Below are 20900 nucleotides of genomic sequence, written 5' to 3' on the forward strand. Positions count from 1 at the left end.
GACTAGGCCATTCAGCAGATCATGTCTGTTCTGTCAATCTATAACAGCATGGTTGTTCTGCCCCAGCCCTCAACTCCTCATAGCCCTCAACTCGCCCATGCTTCTGAAATCTGCCTACCCCCTCCTCAAATACATCCAGTGAGGCACCCTCACTGGGATAGAGCACTCCAGGCATTCACTACCCACTGAATTTTACATGTAACTATGTCCTGTGGTTTGATCTTCTCCAAATGGTGGAAACATCTGCATAATGCCTACCACCTCCACACCCTTCCACCCCCAACCCCATAATGCCCTGCATAATCTTGAATGCTTCAATAAGATTATCCCTCATCCTTTCATACTTTCAAACTTTCACAAATAAAAGCCTAACCTGTTCAGCCGTCCTTGGTAAGTCAATCCCTTCGTCCCAGGAATCAGGCTAATGAATCTCTTTTGAACATTCCTTCCTAACACAGGGACCAAAACTGCACATAATGCTCCAGGCAGCGCCTCATCACAAAACACTGTATGGTTGTAAGAACAATTTTCTATGTGTAAACTCTAGCACCATACCCCATTTCCCCCTTCTCCAACCTCCAGCAATAAAGGTTAAAATTCCGTTTGCCTTCTTACTGATGCTAACATTTCATACTCAACAACATCCCAGGTCACTCCATGCTGTAGTTTTGATGCCTTCACATTCTTCCCACCAAAGTGCATGCCTCACACTTTCCTACAAAGTGGCCCCCAGCTGCAAAATATTGTCCACTCACTCGACCGATCTGTATGCCCTTGCAAATTTGCATTTATTTCTATTTAGCACGATATTTTTGTATCATCAGTAAATTTGAATACCTTACGCTCTGCCCCCTTCTCGAAATCATTGATATTGATGGTAAACAATTGATGGCACAGCTGATTCTTTGAGAGTTCTTTGAGAAGGTGACCAAACAGGTGGATGAGAGTAAACAGGTTGATGTGGTGTATATGGATTTTAGCAAGGCGTTTGATAAGGCTCCCCACAGTAGGCTATTGTACAAAATGCGGAGAAATGGAACTGGGGGAGATATAGCAGTTTGGATCGGAAATTGGCTTGCTGAAAGAAGACAGAGGGTGGTAGATGATGGGAAATGTTCATCCGGGAGACCAGTTACTAGTGGTGTACCGCAAGGGTCGGTGTTGGGTCCACTGCTGTTTGTCATTTTTATAAATTACCTGGATGAGGGCGTACAAGGATGGGTTAGTAAATTTGCAGACAACACTAAGGTCAGTGGAGTTGTGGATAGTGATGAAGGATGCTGTAGGTTGCAGAGAGACATAGATCAGCTGCAGAGCTGGGCTGAGAGGTGGCAAATGGAGTTTAATGCAGACAAGTGTGAGATGATGCACTTTGGTAGGAGTAACCGGAAAGCAAAGTACAGGGCTAATGGTAAGATTCTTAGTAGTGTAGATGAGCAGAGAGATCTCGGTGTCCATGTACACGGATCCTTGAAAGTTGCTACCCAGGTTGACAGGGCTGTTAAGAAGGCATACAGTGTTTTAGCTTTTATTAATAGAGGGATCGAGTTCCGGAACCAAGAGGTTATGCTGCAGTTGTACAAAACTCTGGTGCAGCCACACTTGGAGTATTATGTACAGTTCTGGTCACCGCATTATAAGAAGGATGTGGAAGCTTTGGAAAGGGTGCAGAGGAGATCTACTAAGATGTTGCCTGGTATGGAGGGAAGGTCTTACGAGGAAAGGCTGAGGGACTTGAGGCTGTTTTCATCAGAGAGAAGAAGGTTGAGAAGTGACTTAATTGAGACATATAAACTAATCAGAGGGTTAGATAGGATGGATAGGGAGAGCCTTTTTCCTAGGATGGTGATGGCGAGCGCAAGGGTACATAGCTTTAAATTGAGGGGTGAAAGATACAGGACAGATGTCAGAGGTAGTTTCTTTACTCAGAGAGTAGTAAGGGAATGGAATGCTTTGCCTGCAACGGTAGCAGATTCGCCAACTTTATGTACGTTTAAGTCGTCATTGGACAAGCATATGGACGTGCATGGAATAGTGTAGGTTAGATGGGCTTCAGATCGGTATGACAGGTCGGAACAACATCGAGGGCCGAAGGGCCTGTACTGTGCTGTAATGTTCTATGTTCTATGATTCCTTGTGGCACTGCACCAGTTATGTTCCTGCAACCTTCAAAAGACCCATTCTTCCAGATTCCCCGTCTTCTGTGTGTTAATCAATCCTCTATCCACGCTTTGACATTACTCCCAATTCTGTCAGCTCCCCATTGGTGCAATGCCCTTTTATGTGGCACCTTTTCTACCTGCCTTCTCTGAATCCAAACTCACCAAAATCTACCAGTTCTCCTTTATCAACTCCGTTACCGGGAACTCAAAGCAAATTTATCAAACTTGATTTCCTTTTCATGATTCTGTTTGATTACATCAAGCTTTTCTATCGCTTCCTGAATAATGGACTCTAACATTTTCTCTACAACGAAACAGCAAACATTACATCAAAGAAGGAGACCAGTGGCCAGCTGAGAGTGGGATACCATGCTGAATGAGGAATTTATCTACTCACACTTCCCACACTTTCTGCCAAGGCCTGAAAAACCTTCTTCTGTCTTCAAGTGCTTATCCAATTCCATTTGAAAGCCACTCTTCAAACCGTCTTCGCCAACTTCACACATCACCGACGTCAATCACGCATACCGGTCCGACTCGTCTTGTATATTTCAAAACGCAACTCCAGTATGTTCACTTCCAAGTGTCAATGTGTTTGTTTTTACTGTTTTCTTCTCTCTGGGTTTTCAGCAAGTGCATTCTAGATTGTAACCACTTGTTGGCGTGAGTGATGTTTTTGCCAGTCCCAGGAAGTACGTGCCCTCGATTTCTTGAGACTTCCTGCCAACAGAAATGGTTGCTCTCGACCTCTCCCTAAACCCTTCATGGGGAAGTAATGGCCTGGTAGTGTTATCACTGTTAATCCAGTGATGCAGATAATATTCTGAGGTGTGAATCTCACCATGGCAGATGGTGGAATTTAAATTCAGTTTCAAAACAAAAAAAAACTGGAATTAAGAGTCTAATGATGACTGGAGATCCATTGTTGATTGTTGGGAAAAACATAACTAATGCCTTTTCGGGAAAGAAATCCACCACCCTTATCTGGTCTGGTCTACATGAGATTCCAGACCCACAGCAACGTGGATGATTCGTAACTGCTCTTGGGGCAATCAGGGATGGCCTCACTAGTGATGCCCACATCATGTGAATGAATAAAGAAAATATACAAATTTGGATACCTTTTATAAACGTCCCTTTCCCCCTTTTAAGAAAACAATCTAAATTAACTCCCTTCACAGCATGCTTGTCAATGCTTCAACTAATATCAAACTTGCCCACTTGTGAAGTTCTAGGCAATTTTGAAATTGTCCAGGTCTTTATGGGCTTGCTCCCTATGAAAAAATAGAGTAAAACGGTAAGCGGCACATAGAATCCAAATGTCTTCACTGACCTTTAGGTGAAATCACACTATGCAGGATTGCTACTCAATATCTTTGCATGAAATTGGCTCTGCTGCATTAACCTTAGTCACAGTGCAAAAATTTCATAGGGCTGTCTGAAAATATTCATTGTTATGACAGCATTAATATTGCACGCATAATTTCATCCATTTTCATTGGAAGCTGAATGATTTATTCATGACCGCATCTGAGCAAAACAGCAAAAACAGTTTCTTTGTATTAGTTCTTAGGATTTGAGAATGGAGGCTGCATTAAACATCTATCTTTATCTGCCCCCAGGATAAGCTGGACCTTTTCCTCAGTTGTGCTTACAAAGGAATGTCTTCTTAATTTAAAAGAAAAATCATAAAATGAAGGTATCACTGGATAGGCCAGCATTAATCTCCCATTCCAGATCAACCTCTTTGTTATGGGTCTGGAGTCACGTGTGGGCCACTAGGGACATTAGTGAACCAGTTGAGATTTTACAAAAATCTACAGTGGTCGTGTGGTGAGCTAGCTTTCTATCCCACATATCTACTGGATTCAAATTTCATAACCTGCCATGGCAGGATACAAACCCATGTCCTTAGAAAATTAATCTGGACTTGTGGATTACTAGTCCAGTGACTTTACCACTACATCAGCATCTCCCTGTAAGTAATTTCAAATTAGATCAGGATAAGACCACAGGAACATAAGAAATAGGAGCAGAATTAGGCCATTCAGCCCATTGAATCTGCTTCACCATTCAATCATATCTGGTATATTTCCAACCCTATTCTCCTGCCTTTCTCTGTAACCCTTGATCCCTTTACCAATCAAGAACCTATCTAGCTCTGCCTTAAGTACACATCCACGACTTGGCCCTCTGCAGCAATGAGTTCAACAGATTCATCTTCCTCTGGCTGAAGAAATTCCTGCTTATCTCAGTTCTAAAGGGCTGTCCCTTCATTCTGAGGCTGTGCTCTCAGGTCCTCATCTCTCCTACTAGTGGAAACATCTTCTCCACATCCAGTCTATCTAAGCCTCTCAGTATTCTATAATTCTCAATCTGTTAAAATAGCACCTTCTACAGTACAGCTCTCCCTTCATACTACACTTGACTATCAGTCTAGATCTTTGTAACCACCTGAACCAAAGCTGACGTCAATAATATCAGAAATGGGCAGCACAGTGGCTCAGTGGTCAGCACAGCTGGCTCACAACGTCAGGGACCCTGGTTCGATTCCACCCTCGGAAGACTGTGTGGAGTATGTGCATTCTCCTTGTGACTGCGGGGGTTTCCTCCGGGTGCTCCGGTTTCCTCCGGGTGCTCCAGTTTCCTGCCTCATCCTCTAACCTCCATAGAGTACAGATCCAGAGCCTCAAAGCCCTTTACCTCTCGGGTCATTCCAGTAAAATTCCTCTGGATCCCACTCAATGCGAGCACATCCTTCCTGAGCTACAGGGCCAGTTAACATATCAAATGGGCTTTAAGGCAGAGTTACTGCTTTTATAATTATTTTTTGTTTTCTGTTTCTCTGTCCTCTATTCAACAAATTAGAGATTCATAGAGTCATGAGGCATGGAAACAGAACCTTCAGTCCAATCAGTCTGCGCCTACCATGTTCCCAAACTGAACTCGTCCCATCTGCCTGCACTTGGCCCACATACCTCCAAACTCTTCCTATTCATAAACTTATCCAAGTGCCTTTTAAATGCTGTAACTGTACCTGCATCCACCATTTCCTCTGGCAGCTCATTCCACACAAAGATCCACCCTCTGTGTGAAAAAGTTGCCCCTCAGGTCCTTGTAAATATTTTTCCTTTCACCTTCAAAATATGTCCCCTAATTTTGAACTCCCTCATCAAAGGAAAAAGACCTATCTATGCCCCTCATGACTTTATAAACCTCAATGAGGTCATCCCTCAACCTCCTATGCTCCAGTAAAAGAAGTCCCAGTCTATTTTTATGTCTCAAACACTTCATTCCTGGCAACATCTTCGCAAATCTTTTTTGAACACTCTCCAGTTTTATAACATCCTTCCTATAACAGGGCTATCAGAGCTGCACACAGTACTCTAGAAGGCGCCTCACTGCGTACTGTATAACCTCAGCTTGATGTCCCAACTACTGTACGCAAAGCACTGAGAAGCTGGAATTTGAGCTCATGGTCATTAGATCGCTTGGATCATTTTTGACACCAGCTAGTTACCCTGATTCTTAAAGACTTCAATTTTTCTAGGGCTCCTTGATGCCACACTTGGTCAATTACTGCCTCAATGGCACTCTCACGTCAGCTCTGATTTTCAGCTCTAGATCTCCTGATCCAAGCATCATGGTTGACTTTTAACTACTGCATGTTAGAAGTACAGCCCACATCTCCAACCCTGCTTCAAAACAATATCAAATCGCACACTTAAAATTGCTGAATCTGTTAAAATAGCACCTTCTACAGTGCAGCTCTCCCTTCATACTGCACTTGACTATCAGTCTAGATCTTTGTAACCACCTGAACCAAAGCTGACGTCAATAATATCAGAAATGGACAGCAGAGTGGCTCAGTGGTCAGCACAGCTGGCTCACAATGTCAGGGACCCTGGTTCGATTCCACCCTCAGATGACTGTGTGGAGTATGCGCATTCTCCTTGTGACTACGGGAGTTTCCTCCGGGTGCTCCGGTTTCCTCCAGGTGCTCCGGTTTCCTCCGGGTGCTCCAGTTTCCTGCCACCCTCCAAAGATATGCAGGTTAGGTGAATTGGCCACACTACATTACCCCTAATGTACAGAGGTGTGCAGACCAGGTGGGTTAGCCATGGGAAAAGTGGGTTTACCTCTATTCTGATAGGGTGGGGTTGCTTGGTTTAGGTGGGATGCTGTTCAGAAAGTTGGTGTGGACTCCTGGGGGTCAAATGGCTCACACTGTAGGGATTCTATGAAATGCAGACAAGTCTTGCTTCTTTGACGAAAACATTACCTTGTGTGGCATCAAGCATTCAAAGCCGAGATGGCATCCTTGGTCGGTATTAAATTTGTTGATATTATTCATGGTAGGAGTTGAGGCAGCACAACTGGCCACAGTGTCTTTAGGAGTGGGATTAGACAGAAAGTGGCAGGGATCTCAATTCCAACTGAGAGCCAGCAACAGTGCCAGGAGGTATCTACAGTTAAAAGGAGAATTGGGTTTGTATTCCATCCTGTCCCATGCACAGTGTCCTATTCTACTGCGTTTGCTGTTGAGGCTCAGACTCAGAGCAGCTGTCATGACAGGATCTCTGGCAGGGCACTAAACCATACCACAGCCTGATTCAGCACCTCCTAGTGGGGTGAGCAGTGAAAAGAAATGCAAAAACTGTAAGAATTATAGAGAAAACAATTGCTCAAATTGATGCCTTATTGAACAAGCCCTGCCTTAGTATGACTGTGGTGCTGTTGCATCTCCTGTTCCGGTTAAAATTTGTTTGAATTTGGCAATTTAAGTTCACTGCCACATTCTCATTAACCACATGTCCGCATTTCAGAACATTTTTGGGCTGCACTTAGAGTAAGCTGTGAAGAGTAGTATCAGTCTCAATAGCATTTCTGAAGGAAGACAGAAGTAGGATTCCAACCTTGGTCTTGCTGAATTTCCATCAGTTCACACTGATTTCTTTTGTTTTTCCCATCCTCATGATACAAAGACATGTTGTTGAATGCTGTGTCAGTACCACTCCTTAGAATAATACATTCATGCCCATTTCCAAATAGAAACATTAAAAAAGTTGCCGGTAAGCCCTTCAAGCCTGCTCTATCATTCAACATGATCATGGCTGATTCCCTATCTCATATTCCTGTTTCCTCCCCATTTCTCTTATGCATTTAGTATAGTATTGAGAATCCATCATTTTCTCTCTTAAATGTATTTAGTGACTCTCGGCCTTCTTCCATCAAAAATTTCACAGGTTGACCTCCTGCTGAGTGGAGTGATTTCTCCGAGGTCTGAAATGGCCTACTTTGTCATCTAACACCATAACCCCTTCTTCTGGATCCCCTGGAAAACATTATCCCTGCATTCGGACTGTCCATCTCCATCAGGATCCAATGAGTTTTCCTCTCATTTTTTTAAACTCCAGTGAATACAGACCCAGTTGCCCCAGTCTCTCCTCTAACATTCCAGGAATCAGTTGCAAGAATGTAGGAACTGGGAGTGGGAGCAGGGAATACAGCCCTTTGATCCCACCCCACTAATTAACATGATCATAGTCAGAGGTCATATGGCACAGGGTTGTAGTCCAACAGGCCTATTTGAACTCACAAGCTTTCGTAGCGCTGCTCCTTTGTCAGGTGATGTGAGAGTTTGTGGTATCAGTGTTAGCCATGATATGGAAGTGCTGGTATTGGACGGGGGTGGACAAAGTCAGAAACCTTGGCTACTATTGACACTACAAATTGCCACTTCACTTGAGGAAGGAGCTGCGCTTCTAAAGCTTGCGTTTTCACATAATCCTGTTGGACTATAATCTGGTGTCTTGTGACTTCTGACTTTCTCCACCCCAGTTCAACACCGGCACCTCCACATCATAACATGATCATGACTGATCTTACCCCAGACTCAATTCCACCTTGTTTTCTGCTCCCCATAGCCCCTTATGCCACTTTTCATCAAAAACATATCTATTTCTTATTTGAAACTGTCGATTAATTCTGCCTCCATTGTATTCTGGGGTAGTGAATTCCATGTTCGCTTGTTATAATATATACACTTTCCATCATTTACTATCCATGAGGGTACATCATGCTGTAGCTGCTGATAATATTGGTGCCCTCCGGGGATAAATCCTCAGATTCAATCAAACCATCAAAATCACGGTGAGCAAGTGTTCACCATGGAAACCAAGCATTTACAGTCCTAGAAAAAGCAGGGGAACATGAGAGGGGCACACAATGACTGATTAGCACCACAGAATTCAAGTTGACACCTTGACTGGTTGGGAGGCAGAGCTGGGGAATCAAGTGGTCTGTAAAGTCGACAGTGGAGGTAAGAGGAGGCTACTTACTTTGATGATCACTGGTGCTGTGAACTGTGACCCTTGGGACTCTTGGACCTGAGGAGAAAAAGAAGACAGTTGATAGGTCAGATGTATGGAAGAGAGAAAAAAGAAACATGGAGTTAAATAGGGCTGGCTCAGGATAGGTATGTATGAGATTGAGTGGCTCAATTTGTTGTCTTGGGCACACAGATAATGGGGCAAATATTTTATCTGGTGTGTATGTGTGTTTAATGATAATTACAAATACCACAATTAAAACCATAGTTTGACTGACAATTATTTCCCAACATGAAGGTAAAGAAACTGTTTCCGGGTCTTTAAATAACTGTGGCATAAACTGCTGATTACACTTTCAAGGCCTGATGATTTGTCAACAGAAACGAATCATACTTCTGATTTCTTCAGGCAGATTATCTTCCAAGATTTTGTAAATCTTACTGCTGCTCATCTGAAGGCTTAGTTGGCCTAGCTGGCACAGGCATGATGGGTTGAATGGTCTGTGTAAGATTCCATCTGAACTTCATACAAACCCTAACACATCAGGGATTGCTACATTGTGGAACTCATGTAATTCTGCATATTTCGGTAAAGTTACATCCAAACAGTGTCCCGAGCTGGCATGATTAGAGTCGTAGAGCTGTTCAGCAGACTTTCAGACCAGATATCCTATATTAATCTACTCCCATTTGCCAGTATTTGGCCCATTCTTTGGTAAAAGAGGATTTGATAATATTGGAAAGAATTGCAACTCATTTTGAACAGTGGGAGGACTTGGAGAGAGCACAGTCTCTTGACCTTGAAATGATGTCACACGAGTATTTCATATTGACATTAATGTAGAATGTTTTCACAGAGGCAATCACTTCACAATTTCAAATTGTTTGAGCTCCATCAAAAAAGTGGACAAAGGAAAATCTTACACACTCCCTGCACTTTTAAATGCTAACAACCCAATTTAAGTGCCTCGGAGTCATTCCTGCATGTGGAATTAGCTTTGGGCAGTGAGGTGGTGCCAGCGTTGAAGAGGGCTGTGGCTAATGTGGGCTAACTTGAGTGACTGGGAGATGACCTAAACCTCAGACTGCAACACCCTACTCAGATTAGAAAACATCATTTTGCTGCTTAGTTTTAATTCAACTGTGGGACATGGGCATTGCTGACTGGCCAGCATTTATTGCCTGTCCCTAGTGACCCTTGAGAAGGTGATGGTGAGCTACCTTCTTAAACCATTGCAGTCTATGTGCTGTAGATTAGGGAGGTGAGGGGGGAATTCCAGGAGTTTGACGCAATAATAATGAAGGAAGGGCAATACATTTCCAAGTCACAGTGTTCAGTGGTTTGGAGGGGATCTTGAAGATGGTGGTGTTCCCATGTATCCACTGCCCTTGTCCTTCTAGATGGAAGTGGTCATGGGCTTGGAAGGTGCTGTCTAAATGTCTTTGGTGAATTTCCACAGTGCATCTTGTAGATGGTACACACTGCTCCCACTGAGCATCGGTGGTGGAGGGAGTGGATGCTTGTGGATGTGGTGCCAATTAAGCGGGCTGCTTTGTCCTGGAAGGCGTCAAGCTTCTTGAGCGTTGTTGGAGCTGCACTCATCCAGGCAAGTGGGGTGTATTACATCACAAACAAAATCAGAAATTGCTGGAAAATCTCAGTAGATCTGGCAGTACCTGTGGAGAGCCAGCAGAGTTAATGTTTTGGTTCCAGTGACCCTTCTTCAGAACATCCACAGTTCTTCGGCTTTCTTGTTTAATATTCCACCACACTCCTGACTTGTGCCTAGTAGATAGTGGACAGGCTTTGGGAAGTCAGGAGGTGAGTTACTGGATGCAGTATTCCTAGCCTCTGATCAGCTCCTGTCTTTATGTGGTGAGTCCAGTTGAGTTTCTGGTCATTGGTTACCCCAGGATGTTGATAGTGGAGGATTCAGTGATGGTAACACTATTGAATGTCAAGTGCTGGTGATTAGAATGTCACTTATGGGAGATGGTCATTGCCTGGCATTTGTGCAGTGCGAATATTACTTGCCACTTGTCAGCCCAAGCCTGATACTGTCCAGATCTTATTTTGTGCAACTGAAGGGAAGCATTTCAGAAATGAGCATTTGACATACTCCATTTCCATTTATGGTTTCTGGGCAGGTTTTGTCTGTTTGTTTGGGTTTATTGCTGAGAAATCGGCGGACTGTGTTCATAGGGTACCCATTCTTTTTGAATACGCTGTATAGGTGATTTTCCTCTGCTCTTCGTAGTTCCTCTGTGCTGCAGTGTGTGGTGGCTCGTTGGAATAATGTTCTAATGCAGCTTCGTTTGTGGGTGTTGGGATGGTTGCTCCTGTAGTTCAGTATTTGGTCCGTATGTGTTGTTTTCCTGTAGACGCTGGTTTGAAGTTCCCCATTGGCTGTTCGCTCTACTGTGACATCTAGGAATGGCAGTTTGTTGTTGTTTTCCTCCTCTTTTGTGAATGTTATGCCAGTAAAGGGTATTATTGATGGTCTTGCAAGTTTCCTCTAATTGGTTTTGTTTAGTGATGACAGAAGCATGGCATTCCAACTGGAACTCCATCAACAAACACATTGATTTGGAGCCCATCTACCATCCTCTGAGAAAAAGAACACGAAATGACATCACCAATGCAGGAAATGACATCGCCAACCCAAGGAAACCTAGGCAGAAAAATAGAAAGCAGGGCATAACACCAGCACTTCACTGGAGGCTCACTGATGATGTTACCTAGAATGGCGACAAAACGTCTGAACATGAACCTTCCAGCTCAGCGAGCAAACTCACATCCAGTAGTGGTAGACTTTGAAAGGAGGGAGATATCGGTATGAAGAACCTTGGTGTTGAAATGCAATCTCAAATTAAAACCACCTGTTTACGAAGCAAATTAGGTCATACAATAAGGTAAATAAGACCATCCGTGTCAGGCCAGCTCTATATTCATTCGTATAGAGCAAGCATGTTTATTCTGGCCTTCACACAAGGTGAGCTGTGCCAATGCACACTGTCTTTTTTGGTAAAACTCACAATATGGACAAGCAGAGCATATTCCTGATAATTACTCTGGGACAGTGTGTCAATGATGACCTCAAGCACTGATTTGAAACTTGAAAGGATTCAGAAGAGATTTACAAGGATGTTGCCAGGGCTGGAGGGTCTGAGCTATAGGGAGAGGCTGACTAGCCTGGGGCTGTTTTCCCTGGAGTGCCGGAGGCTGAGGGGTGACCTTACAGAGGTTTATAAATCATGAGAGGCATGGATAGGGTGAAAAGTCAAGATCTTTTCCCCAGGGTGGGGCGAGTACAAAACTGAAGGGCATAGGTTTAAGGTAAGAGGGAAAAGATTTAAAAGCTGTTTAAAGGGCTTAGGAGGTGCAGTAACACTCAAGAAACTTGAGACCATCCAGGATAAAGTAGCCTGCTTGACTGGTATCATACCATTGACATTAAAACCTCACTCCGTCCGCCACTAATGCACAGTATCAGCAGTGTGTAATGTTTACAAGGTATGCTACAGCAAATCATCAAGCCTTGTTTGGCAGGACCTTGCAAACCCCTCACCGCGAATACCTGGGAGGACAAGGTTGACAAGTACAGCGTTGACACACTAGAAGTCTACCACCCAGAAGATCCCCTCCAACCACACACCGTCCTGACTCAGAACTATTTTGTCGCTCTTTCACCATTACGGGGTCACAATCCTGGAATCTGCACTTTAAGAATGTGGCTTTTTCATCTTCTCTTCCCAAGGGAAACCAGTGAAGGGAAACAAGGGAAACAAATGTTGGCTTTGCCAGAGCTCCCACATCCCACAAACAAATGAAAGAAAATTCCGATTCGGCTGAATAAATTTTTACTCCCCTCGCTTCTTGGCCATGCTGGCAGCTAGATATGCAGTTTAAGACAATTGCAGAGTGGAGTGCAATTTTTTATCTTGTCATGCCTCAATCAGCTGGATTGATGGCTCAAATGACACTTGATGTTCTGTAAGCTAGATGGTCCTATTTTAAGAGGAACTCTTCTTGTTTTTTTTCATGTCATATTCAGAGGCCAACAGAGATCCTTAAGTGGGCAATTAAGGACCTTAACCACTGGACCTGGGGTGGGAGGGGATGTGGGGAGGTTCAGTCCATGCGGGCGAGCCACTGTGTACACCCTGAAACTAAGGTGGGCTGGTGGGTTTCTTTCTGTTTCGGGCATCTGGTGGAACGGAATGGGGGAGCTTGCTCGCAGAAAGGCCTTTAAATTGACGCTCCCTGCAACACCCCACCTTACTGACACCTTCCACCCCAACCACCCCGACTCCATGATAAGCAGGGGACTGACTGATTGGCCCTGGTGCCCTTGCCCCACTAGCGAGGTCCTCCTGGTGGTGCTACCAGGAGAGGAGAGCTCCACCAGCCTTTGACCCGTCGACAATGCACAGAGGAAGCACTCCCACCCTGCAGGACCCGGGAGCACTGACCACTTAAGTGCCTGACTGGATTTTAGTTATGCAAAGGTTGTGATGAATAGCCACAGGGGGACTGGCACCAGCTCTTCAGCTCGTGGACGGACACACTAGCGTGACCATTAAACCCTAGCCTGGAGTTTCAAATTTCCATTATCATGCATGTGCATAAAGGTACTTCCTAATTTCATTCCTGAATGGCCTCACTTGTATTTTAAGAGTGTGATGCCTGAACCCTACTCTGGATTGCTTCAGTGATAATGGGAACTGCAGATGCTGGGGAATCTAAGATAACAATGTGTGAAGCTGGATGAACACAGCAGGCCAAGCACCATCTTAGGAGGACAAAGCTTTTGTGCTCCTGAGATGCTGCTTGGCCTGCTGTGTTCATCCAGCTTCACACTTTGTTATCTGGATTGCTTCAACCAGTTCTAGGCCCGAAATGTCAGCTTTTGTGCTCCTGAGATGCTGCTTGGCCCGCTGTGTTCATCCAGCTTCACACTTTGTTATCCCGGATTCTCCAGCATCTGCAGTTCCCATTATCTCTGCATCAATACTTTTTAATCATTATAACATGTCAATCACATTATAGACTGTCTGCCCCTTCAAACCTGTTCATAGAATCCCTGCAACGTGGAAGCAGGTCATTCAGCCCATTGAGTCCTCACCCACCCTCTGGAGAGCATTCCACCCAGACCCACACCTTACACTATTCCGGTATCCCTGCATTTCCCACAGCTGATCTACACATCCATGGACACTACGGGCAAATACGCATAGCCAATCCACCAAACCTGCACATCTTTGAACTGTGGGAGGAAACTGAGCACCCAGAGGGGTGCTCACACAGACATGGAGAGAACATGTGACCACCACTCAGTCACTTAAGGCTGGAATCAAACCCATGGCCCTGGCATTCTGAGGCAGCAGTGCAAACCACAGAGCCACCATTCAATACGATCATGGCTGATCCTCTATCTCAATGCCATATTCGTGCTTTCTGTCCATATTCCACTTAATGTATTTAACATCTAAAAGTCAATCTGATGTGTTGCACAGCTTTATTACTCAAGAGAATACGTACTGAGTTTATACATTTGCTTTTCTGATTTGGAAGAGTACCGCTGCTTTACAAACATGTTCAATTTCAAAATGCATGGAAAGCAAACACTGATTCATCTGGTCCCCTGCTTTTGATATGTGATTTTCTAACGCATATGTCTTGTTTTACCTAATGTACAAGTTGAATCTTATTCACTGAACTTGTCAACTACAATACTTAATCTTCTGAGTAACAGATCATTTAAGTTTATATCAGCATCCCATTAAAGAATCTTGCTGTCTTCTCCAGGGAGAAAGTAATCAATAACAAAATTGCTGCATCTTGGTTATGATATTTCTATCTCAGAGCACCAGACATTCAAGTGAAATAAATTACAAAATGCCACCGATTGTTTCGGCTCAGTCTGTGTCCTCAGGACATGGAGGATGTATGTTGTTTATCTGGGCTTGCGGCTGAGGCAGATAGGGAAGTAAAATGCTGTCATGTTACTTGAAACACAAGCTAGAGATCACACAGAAAACCGCACACCCAAAGTGTTATACTGCTGTAACTGAGCAGTAGGAGGCGCTCTGCTACAGAGAGCATTTGTGAACCCACTGTGTCTGCATTTAGCAATACTGCTGCAGTCATAATTAATTGCTCAGAATCATTTAGAGCTTTGCCAGCTACATGAAGTTATTTATTAAATTGATGAGGTGGGATTTGTGATCAGGAGGAGTGGGCAGGGTGCAATGGGACTAGGCTAATAGCACAACGCAGGCTTTTGATGACCTGAAGCTAGTTTTCCAGACACCAGATGGATGATGTGTTAGAATTAGTTGTGATGTGGTTGGGTGAGGGCTTAGGCAGGGCTATCATTGCACAGGCAGTGGGTGGGCACTTGGACAATTGAGGCTTATCATGGAAGAATTTCCGTACCGTGGGCCGGGATACCGATGGGGTCCTGGCATGAGATTTTGGGGTCACAGAGTCCCGGGTTAAAATGGTGATTGCAGAGAGAAGGTTCTCTCAGGAGATTCTTCGGACAGTCTCCCTGGTGGCTGAGGAACTGCTATCTTGTGCTAATTAATGGCTGGATAGCCATTCTCCAGTCTATGCCATTCCTTGATGTTCTGAATCGGCCTGGCCATAGCTCAGTATAACTAAAACATCAAGAAGGAAACTGCCATCCTTACCTGGTCCAGCCTGCATGTCACTCCAGACCCACAGCAACGTGATTGACCCTTAACGTTTGAGGACTCTGGGATTATACTCATTGGATTTTGGAAGGATGAGAGGTGGATCTAATTGAAACTTTCAGAATACTGAATGGCCTGGACAAAGTGGATGTTGGGAAGGAGCTTCCATTGGTCGGAGAGTCCAGGACCTGAGGGCACAGCCTTATAGTAAAGGGAAGACTCTTTATAATGGAGGTAAGGAGAAAATTCTTCAGCCAGAGAGCGGTGAATCTATGGAATTCACTGCCACAGAAGGCTGTGGAGGCCAGGTCATTGAGTACATGTAAAACTGAGATAGATAGGTTCTTGATTATCATGGGGATCAAGGGTTACAGGGAGAAAGCAGGAGAATGGGGCTGAGGAATTTATCAGCCATGATTGAGTGGCAGAGCAGACTAGATGGGCCGAATGGCCTAATTTCTGTTCCACTGTCTTATGGTTTTATCATCTTAACTGACCTCTGGACAAATTAGTGATGGACTAAAACATTACATGTGCAACAAGATCTTGATTAGGTGTGCCAATGGGTTGAGGAGTGGCAGGTGGAGTTTAATTTAGATAAATGTGAACTATTATGCTTTGGTAAAGCAAACCCGGGCAGGACTTATACAGTTGAAAGTGGAGTCACAGGTAGACAGGGTGGTGAAGAACGTGTTTGGCACACTTTTCTTCATTAATCAAAACATTGAGTAAAGGAGTTGGAACGTCATGTTGTGATTTTACGGGACATTGTTCGGCCACTTTCGGAATGCTGCATAAAATTCTAGTCACCCTTCTAATGGAATGATGGTGTTAAACCTCAGAGGGACCAGCAAAGATTTACAGGGATGTTGTCAGGGTTGGAGGGTTTAAGCTATGGAGAAAGGCTGAATAAGCTGGGGTTATTTTCCCTGGACCATCTGAGGCTGAGGATTGATTTCATCGAAATTTATAAAATCATGAGGCACATGGAAAGGATGAATAGTCAAAGTCCTTTTCCCTGGGTGAGGGAGTCCAAAACTAGAAAGCATATGTTTAAGGTGAGAGGGAAAAGATTTATAAGGGACCTAAGGGGTAGCTTTATCATGCTGAGGGTGGTCTGTGTGTGGAATAAGCTGCCAGAGGAGGTGGTGGACACTGGTACAATTACATTTAAAAGGCATCTGGATGAGCATGTGAGTAGGAAGGGTTGAGGGGGATACGGGCCAAATGCTGGCAAATGGGACTTTGACAATTTGGGATGTCTGGTCATCATGGACTAGTTGGACCAAAGGGCAATTTCCATGTTGTATGACTCTACAACTCTATAATAAATATTGGACTAGCCAGTGATGACCACATCCTATGAATGAATTAAAAAAAAGGAAAGTGTGCACTAACTTTACTCCTTGGGTCTCCAGTTGTGACAATTGTATCACAGGCCACAGATGTAGGACGGTGGGAGATGTTGCAGAATCGCACAAGAAGTTGGGAGAGTCCTATCTCATCATCCGGGCAACTTGCTGCCTCCGTTAATTAAGTTCTGGGCATTGAAGTGAGTTTCTTGCAGCAAATTGACTACAAAAGGTGATTATGGCTTGGCAATGACGTTAATAACAGCAAGTCTCACCTCATTAACATCTCACTATCCACTGTGAGCAAACCAGGTGTCAAGAATTCCCAACATGGATGTCAGGGATGGTTCCTGGTGACTGCTGGCTGTGTAGACCCTCCATGTTGCTCACTATCAAACAGAATGCACACAGTCTATGGGCACCACCAGCAATCATGGACACTGGCATCCGACATGTGCCAAACCCTCAGGATCCTGACCATAATTCTTTGATCACTTGGAAGGCATTTGGGAAGCGCAGATCTGCATTGTAGAGTGCACCAGTAATATGCTGCTGCATGGACACTTAGTGCCGTGATTGGACCAGGCTGTACCTCCAGGCTGCCAGCTTGCTCTTTTAGCAATTAGTGGAATCCCACACCCTCTCATGGATAAAGGGCATTTGCTGGTGTGGGGAGGAGATTTGGGGATGTATTTGTGAGGATGGGGGGGGACAGTGTCTGCAGATTGGGGGTGGGGTGGCGTGACAGCTGTGAGGGGGTAACTGTACTTGTAAGGAGGGGAAAAGCGCAGATGAGAAAGGGATAATATGGGAGGTGAGACATTCATCTACAGTTAGGAGCACCCTGGCTTTGGTGGTGGTAGAGTGAGGGAAATGACAGAGTATGATTGCCCTTATTGTGGTCACCTCATATATCAGGTACTGGGAAGGATGGGGGCAGGTACACACTCATGTAGGCAGGCTGAGGGGAGGCCTGAGAGGTACAAAGCCAATGGGGCTCACAGGAAGGGGATTTTGATATGGGGGACCTTGTTGACATCCTTCCATTGTGCTGGAAATTGGAAGTGTGCGATGTGAAAGTAAATGGCTGGACCACACCTGGAGTGGGTGGGAAGTCTTGGCATCGTGAGGAAGTGGACAGCAAAACCTTCCAAAATGAATCCCTTAATGGGCACAAATATTGCACAGAGATACACGCACTTTCCCCGTGGGCTCTGTAATCTCTGGCCATCCTAATGCATTGGCTGTGCACTGCCCTGTTCGAGTCATTGCTGGCCACTACATTCAGAATAGGGACAGAACAGAGATTTCAGAGCAAGAGGGGCAATAGTGCCACCGGACCCATCACCTTATATTTATACCTTGTTCCAATTGCTTCTGCGTGCTGCAGCAGGCTCTTGACATGAATATTGCTCCAAGATACACTCTGTGCGGACTTAAGCCATCACTCTGGCATGGTTATACTCAGAGTGACACAGAGACTCAAAGAGATGTATTGCAAAACCAAAAACGTTTACACAAATGTGATAGTTCACATACAGTGCCCTCAAAATGTTTCTTTCTTTCTTTTCCTTCCACTACGTCTCAGTGGATTCACTTATTGTGCAGCTCGAGTGGAGCCTCTTGGCCCTGGGGGTTTGGTTTGGTGACCTCAGGGGCACTTGTGTCCAGAGGGCGCAGGCATGACAAGGGGTTTCTTAGCAGAGGCAAGTGTAACCCGCCTTGGCTTCAATGTCCATGGGGAGGCAGGCAGAGTGAAGGTGGATGTAGGAATTTGTGACAGTGTTAGTTGATGTTTGCACTTTCAATGGTGCATGTAGGTAATAATGCAAAGGGGAGAAATTGGGCTGCAATGTGTCGGCTCATCTTTCATCTCAGCTATCCCCATTTCATCTGATATCTTTGACAATTAGGAATCCGTTGATCGCCATCTTTAATACACCCAATGACTGAACTACCACAAAGCCCTGAAATAGAGAATTCTAAAAGTACATTACCCTCTGAGTGAAGAAATTCCTCTTCTTTTCAGCATTAAATAGTTTATAGCTTTTTGAAATGTTCCGAGCTCATGAATTGGCCCATACAAATGCAAAAGCCAATTCTGAGATGAAGGTGTCGTCGTCTTATGAGGAGATATTGGACGGGTTGCAGGGTGTTTGGAGTTAAAAGTGCTAGAGATGATCATTTTGAAACATCTCAGACTCTGACAGGGTTTAACAGGATAGGAGAAGGTGATTCTGTTGTGGGTGAATGTGGAATAAGGAGTACAGTTAATAAGAGGTTTCCCATTCAAGAAAGAGACGAGGAGGAATTCCTTCTCTCAAAAGATTATTAACCTTCTCTAGAAAGAAGTGGAGGCTCAGTCACTGAATATATTGAAAGCTGAGTTAGACAGATTGTTGATTCAGAAAGGAAGCAAGGGTTACAAGGACAGCCGAGAAAGTGGCTTACAGCCACAATTTGATCAACCACGAACAGTGGGCCGGATTCAATGGGGTAAATGACCTATTACTGCTTCTCATGTTCTTAAATTTTCTCTCTTCCTTAAAGTTCTGACTGCCATGTTATAGAAAACTACATTTGCCTGATCATATCAGGCATATAAAGCTTGCAATAACAAAATGTTTCCACTAGTATTGAATTCAGAGAGAACAATAAGAACTGCCGATGTTGGGGTCAGAGATAACACACTGTGGAACTGAATGAACACACCAGGCCAGACAGCATCAGAGGAACAAGAAAACTGATGTTTTGGGTCAGGTGCATTGGGTGAAGAAGGGTCCCAACCCGAAACATTAGCTTTCCTGCTCCTCTGAAGCTGCCCGGCCTGCTGTGTTCCTCCAGTTCCACACTGTGTTGTCTTAAATTCAGAGGAGAAGCTAATTAGAAAGGCAAAGTCTAAAGGTACAATGTATCTTGTCTCTGATTTTACATAATTCATTTACAGTAATCCCAAAGTTTGACACAGAATGATGGGAGTGTAGAAGGAAGCATTCAGCCTTTTGTACCTGGCTTTTCAAATGAGCATCATTATCAAATGTCCAGTCCTTTCTCCCATATCTCTTTGCACCAGCTCTATTCAAATATCATCCAATGTCCTCTTGAATGCTTCAATTGATCCTGCCTCCACCACATTTCCAGGAAGTGCATTCCACATCCTAACCATTGTGCGAAAAGGTTTCTTTCTCTCATACCAGCCTTGCGTCCTTTATAGATTTATATGCCATTTCTTTTTTATTCCCTTTATGAGCAGAAATAGATTATTCCTAACTATTCTATTCATCATTTTCATGATTTTGAAAACCTCTATCATATCTCCTGTCAGCCTCGTTCTCTCCAAGGGGAGTCCTAACTTCCTTCATCTGTCCTCCTAGCTGAAATTTTACATTCATGGAACCAATCTTGTAAATCACTCTGCACTTTTTCCCATACATTCACATCTTTCCCCTCACATGACACGCATAATTGTACACAATAGTCCAGCTGAGTTTTAACAAGTGTCTCATACAATATCACTTCTTTGCTCTGTACTCTAAGCCCTTATTAATAAAGCCAAGGACACTGCATGCTTGATTAACTGTTCTCTCTATCTGCCACATCTATGATCAAAACAACACAAACATCCAGGTGCCTCTGTTCCTACATGCCCTTAAGTACAGTACTCCCAATTTCAAAACAAAAGAAAATGAAAGAACGGCAGATGCTGTAAATCCAAAACAAAAAGAAACAGAAGTTGCTGGAAAAGCTCAGCAAGTCTGGCAGCATCTGTGAGGAGAAATGAAAGTTAACATTTCAGGTCCACTGACCCTTCCTCAGAACATTCTGAGGAAGTGTCACCGGACCTGAAACATTAACTTTCATTTCTCTTCATAGATGCTGCCAGTCTTGCTGAGTTTTTCCAGCAACTTCTGTTTTTGATTCCCAATTGCAAATTGCCTTTCAATATTCATCAGACCCAAAAGTGTATCACATCACGCTTCTACAAACATAGAAGATGGGAACTGGAGTAGACTGTTTGACCATTGGGCCTGCTCTGCTACTCATTATCATTATGGCCGATCATTGAGGTCAAACCTCAATCATATCCTCCACCCTCCCCCATATCCCATGATCCCTTTAACTACAAGAGCTAAATCTATCTCCTTCTTGAAAAAACACAGAACATTTTAATCTCAACCACTTTCACTGATAGTGAATTCCAAAGCTCTTTGGGTGAAAAGATTTCTCCTCATATCTGTCCTAAAAGGTTTACCCCTTATCCTTAAACTATGATTCCTGGTTCTGGACTCCCCCCACCATCAGGAACATCTTTCCTGAATCTAACCAGTCTGGTCCTGTTAGAATCTTATAGGTTTC

At 44.1% G+C, this 20900-nt stretch overlaps 1 protein-coding gene across 10 annotated transcripts in view; it reads right to left on the reverse strand.

Moving 5' to 3' along the window:
- dpp6a (dipeptidyl-peptidase 6a) overlaps nt 1–20900 on the reverse strand; it is a 1430988-nt gene that overhangs the window by 72286 nt on the left and 1337802 nt on the right. For all 10 annotated transcript variants that reach the window (XM_059639738.1, XM_059639748.1, XM_059639745.1 and 7 more), the window contains one exon: nt 8504–8551. In XM_059639738.1, coding sequence (XP_059495721.1) covers nt 8504–8551 — 48 coding nt within the window. The remainder of the gene's footprint in view (nt 1–8503; nt 8552–20900) is intronic.

Source organism: Stegostoma tigrinum, chromosome 2 (assembly GCF_030684315.1).
Source record: "Stegostoma tigrinum isolate sSteTig4 chromosome 2, sSteTig4.hap1, whole genome shotgun sequence".
Classification (NCBI taxonomy): domain Eukaryota; kingdom Metazoa; phylum Chordata; class Chondrichthyes; order Orectolobiformes; family Stegostomatidae; genus Stegostoma; species Stegostoma tigrinum.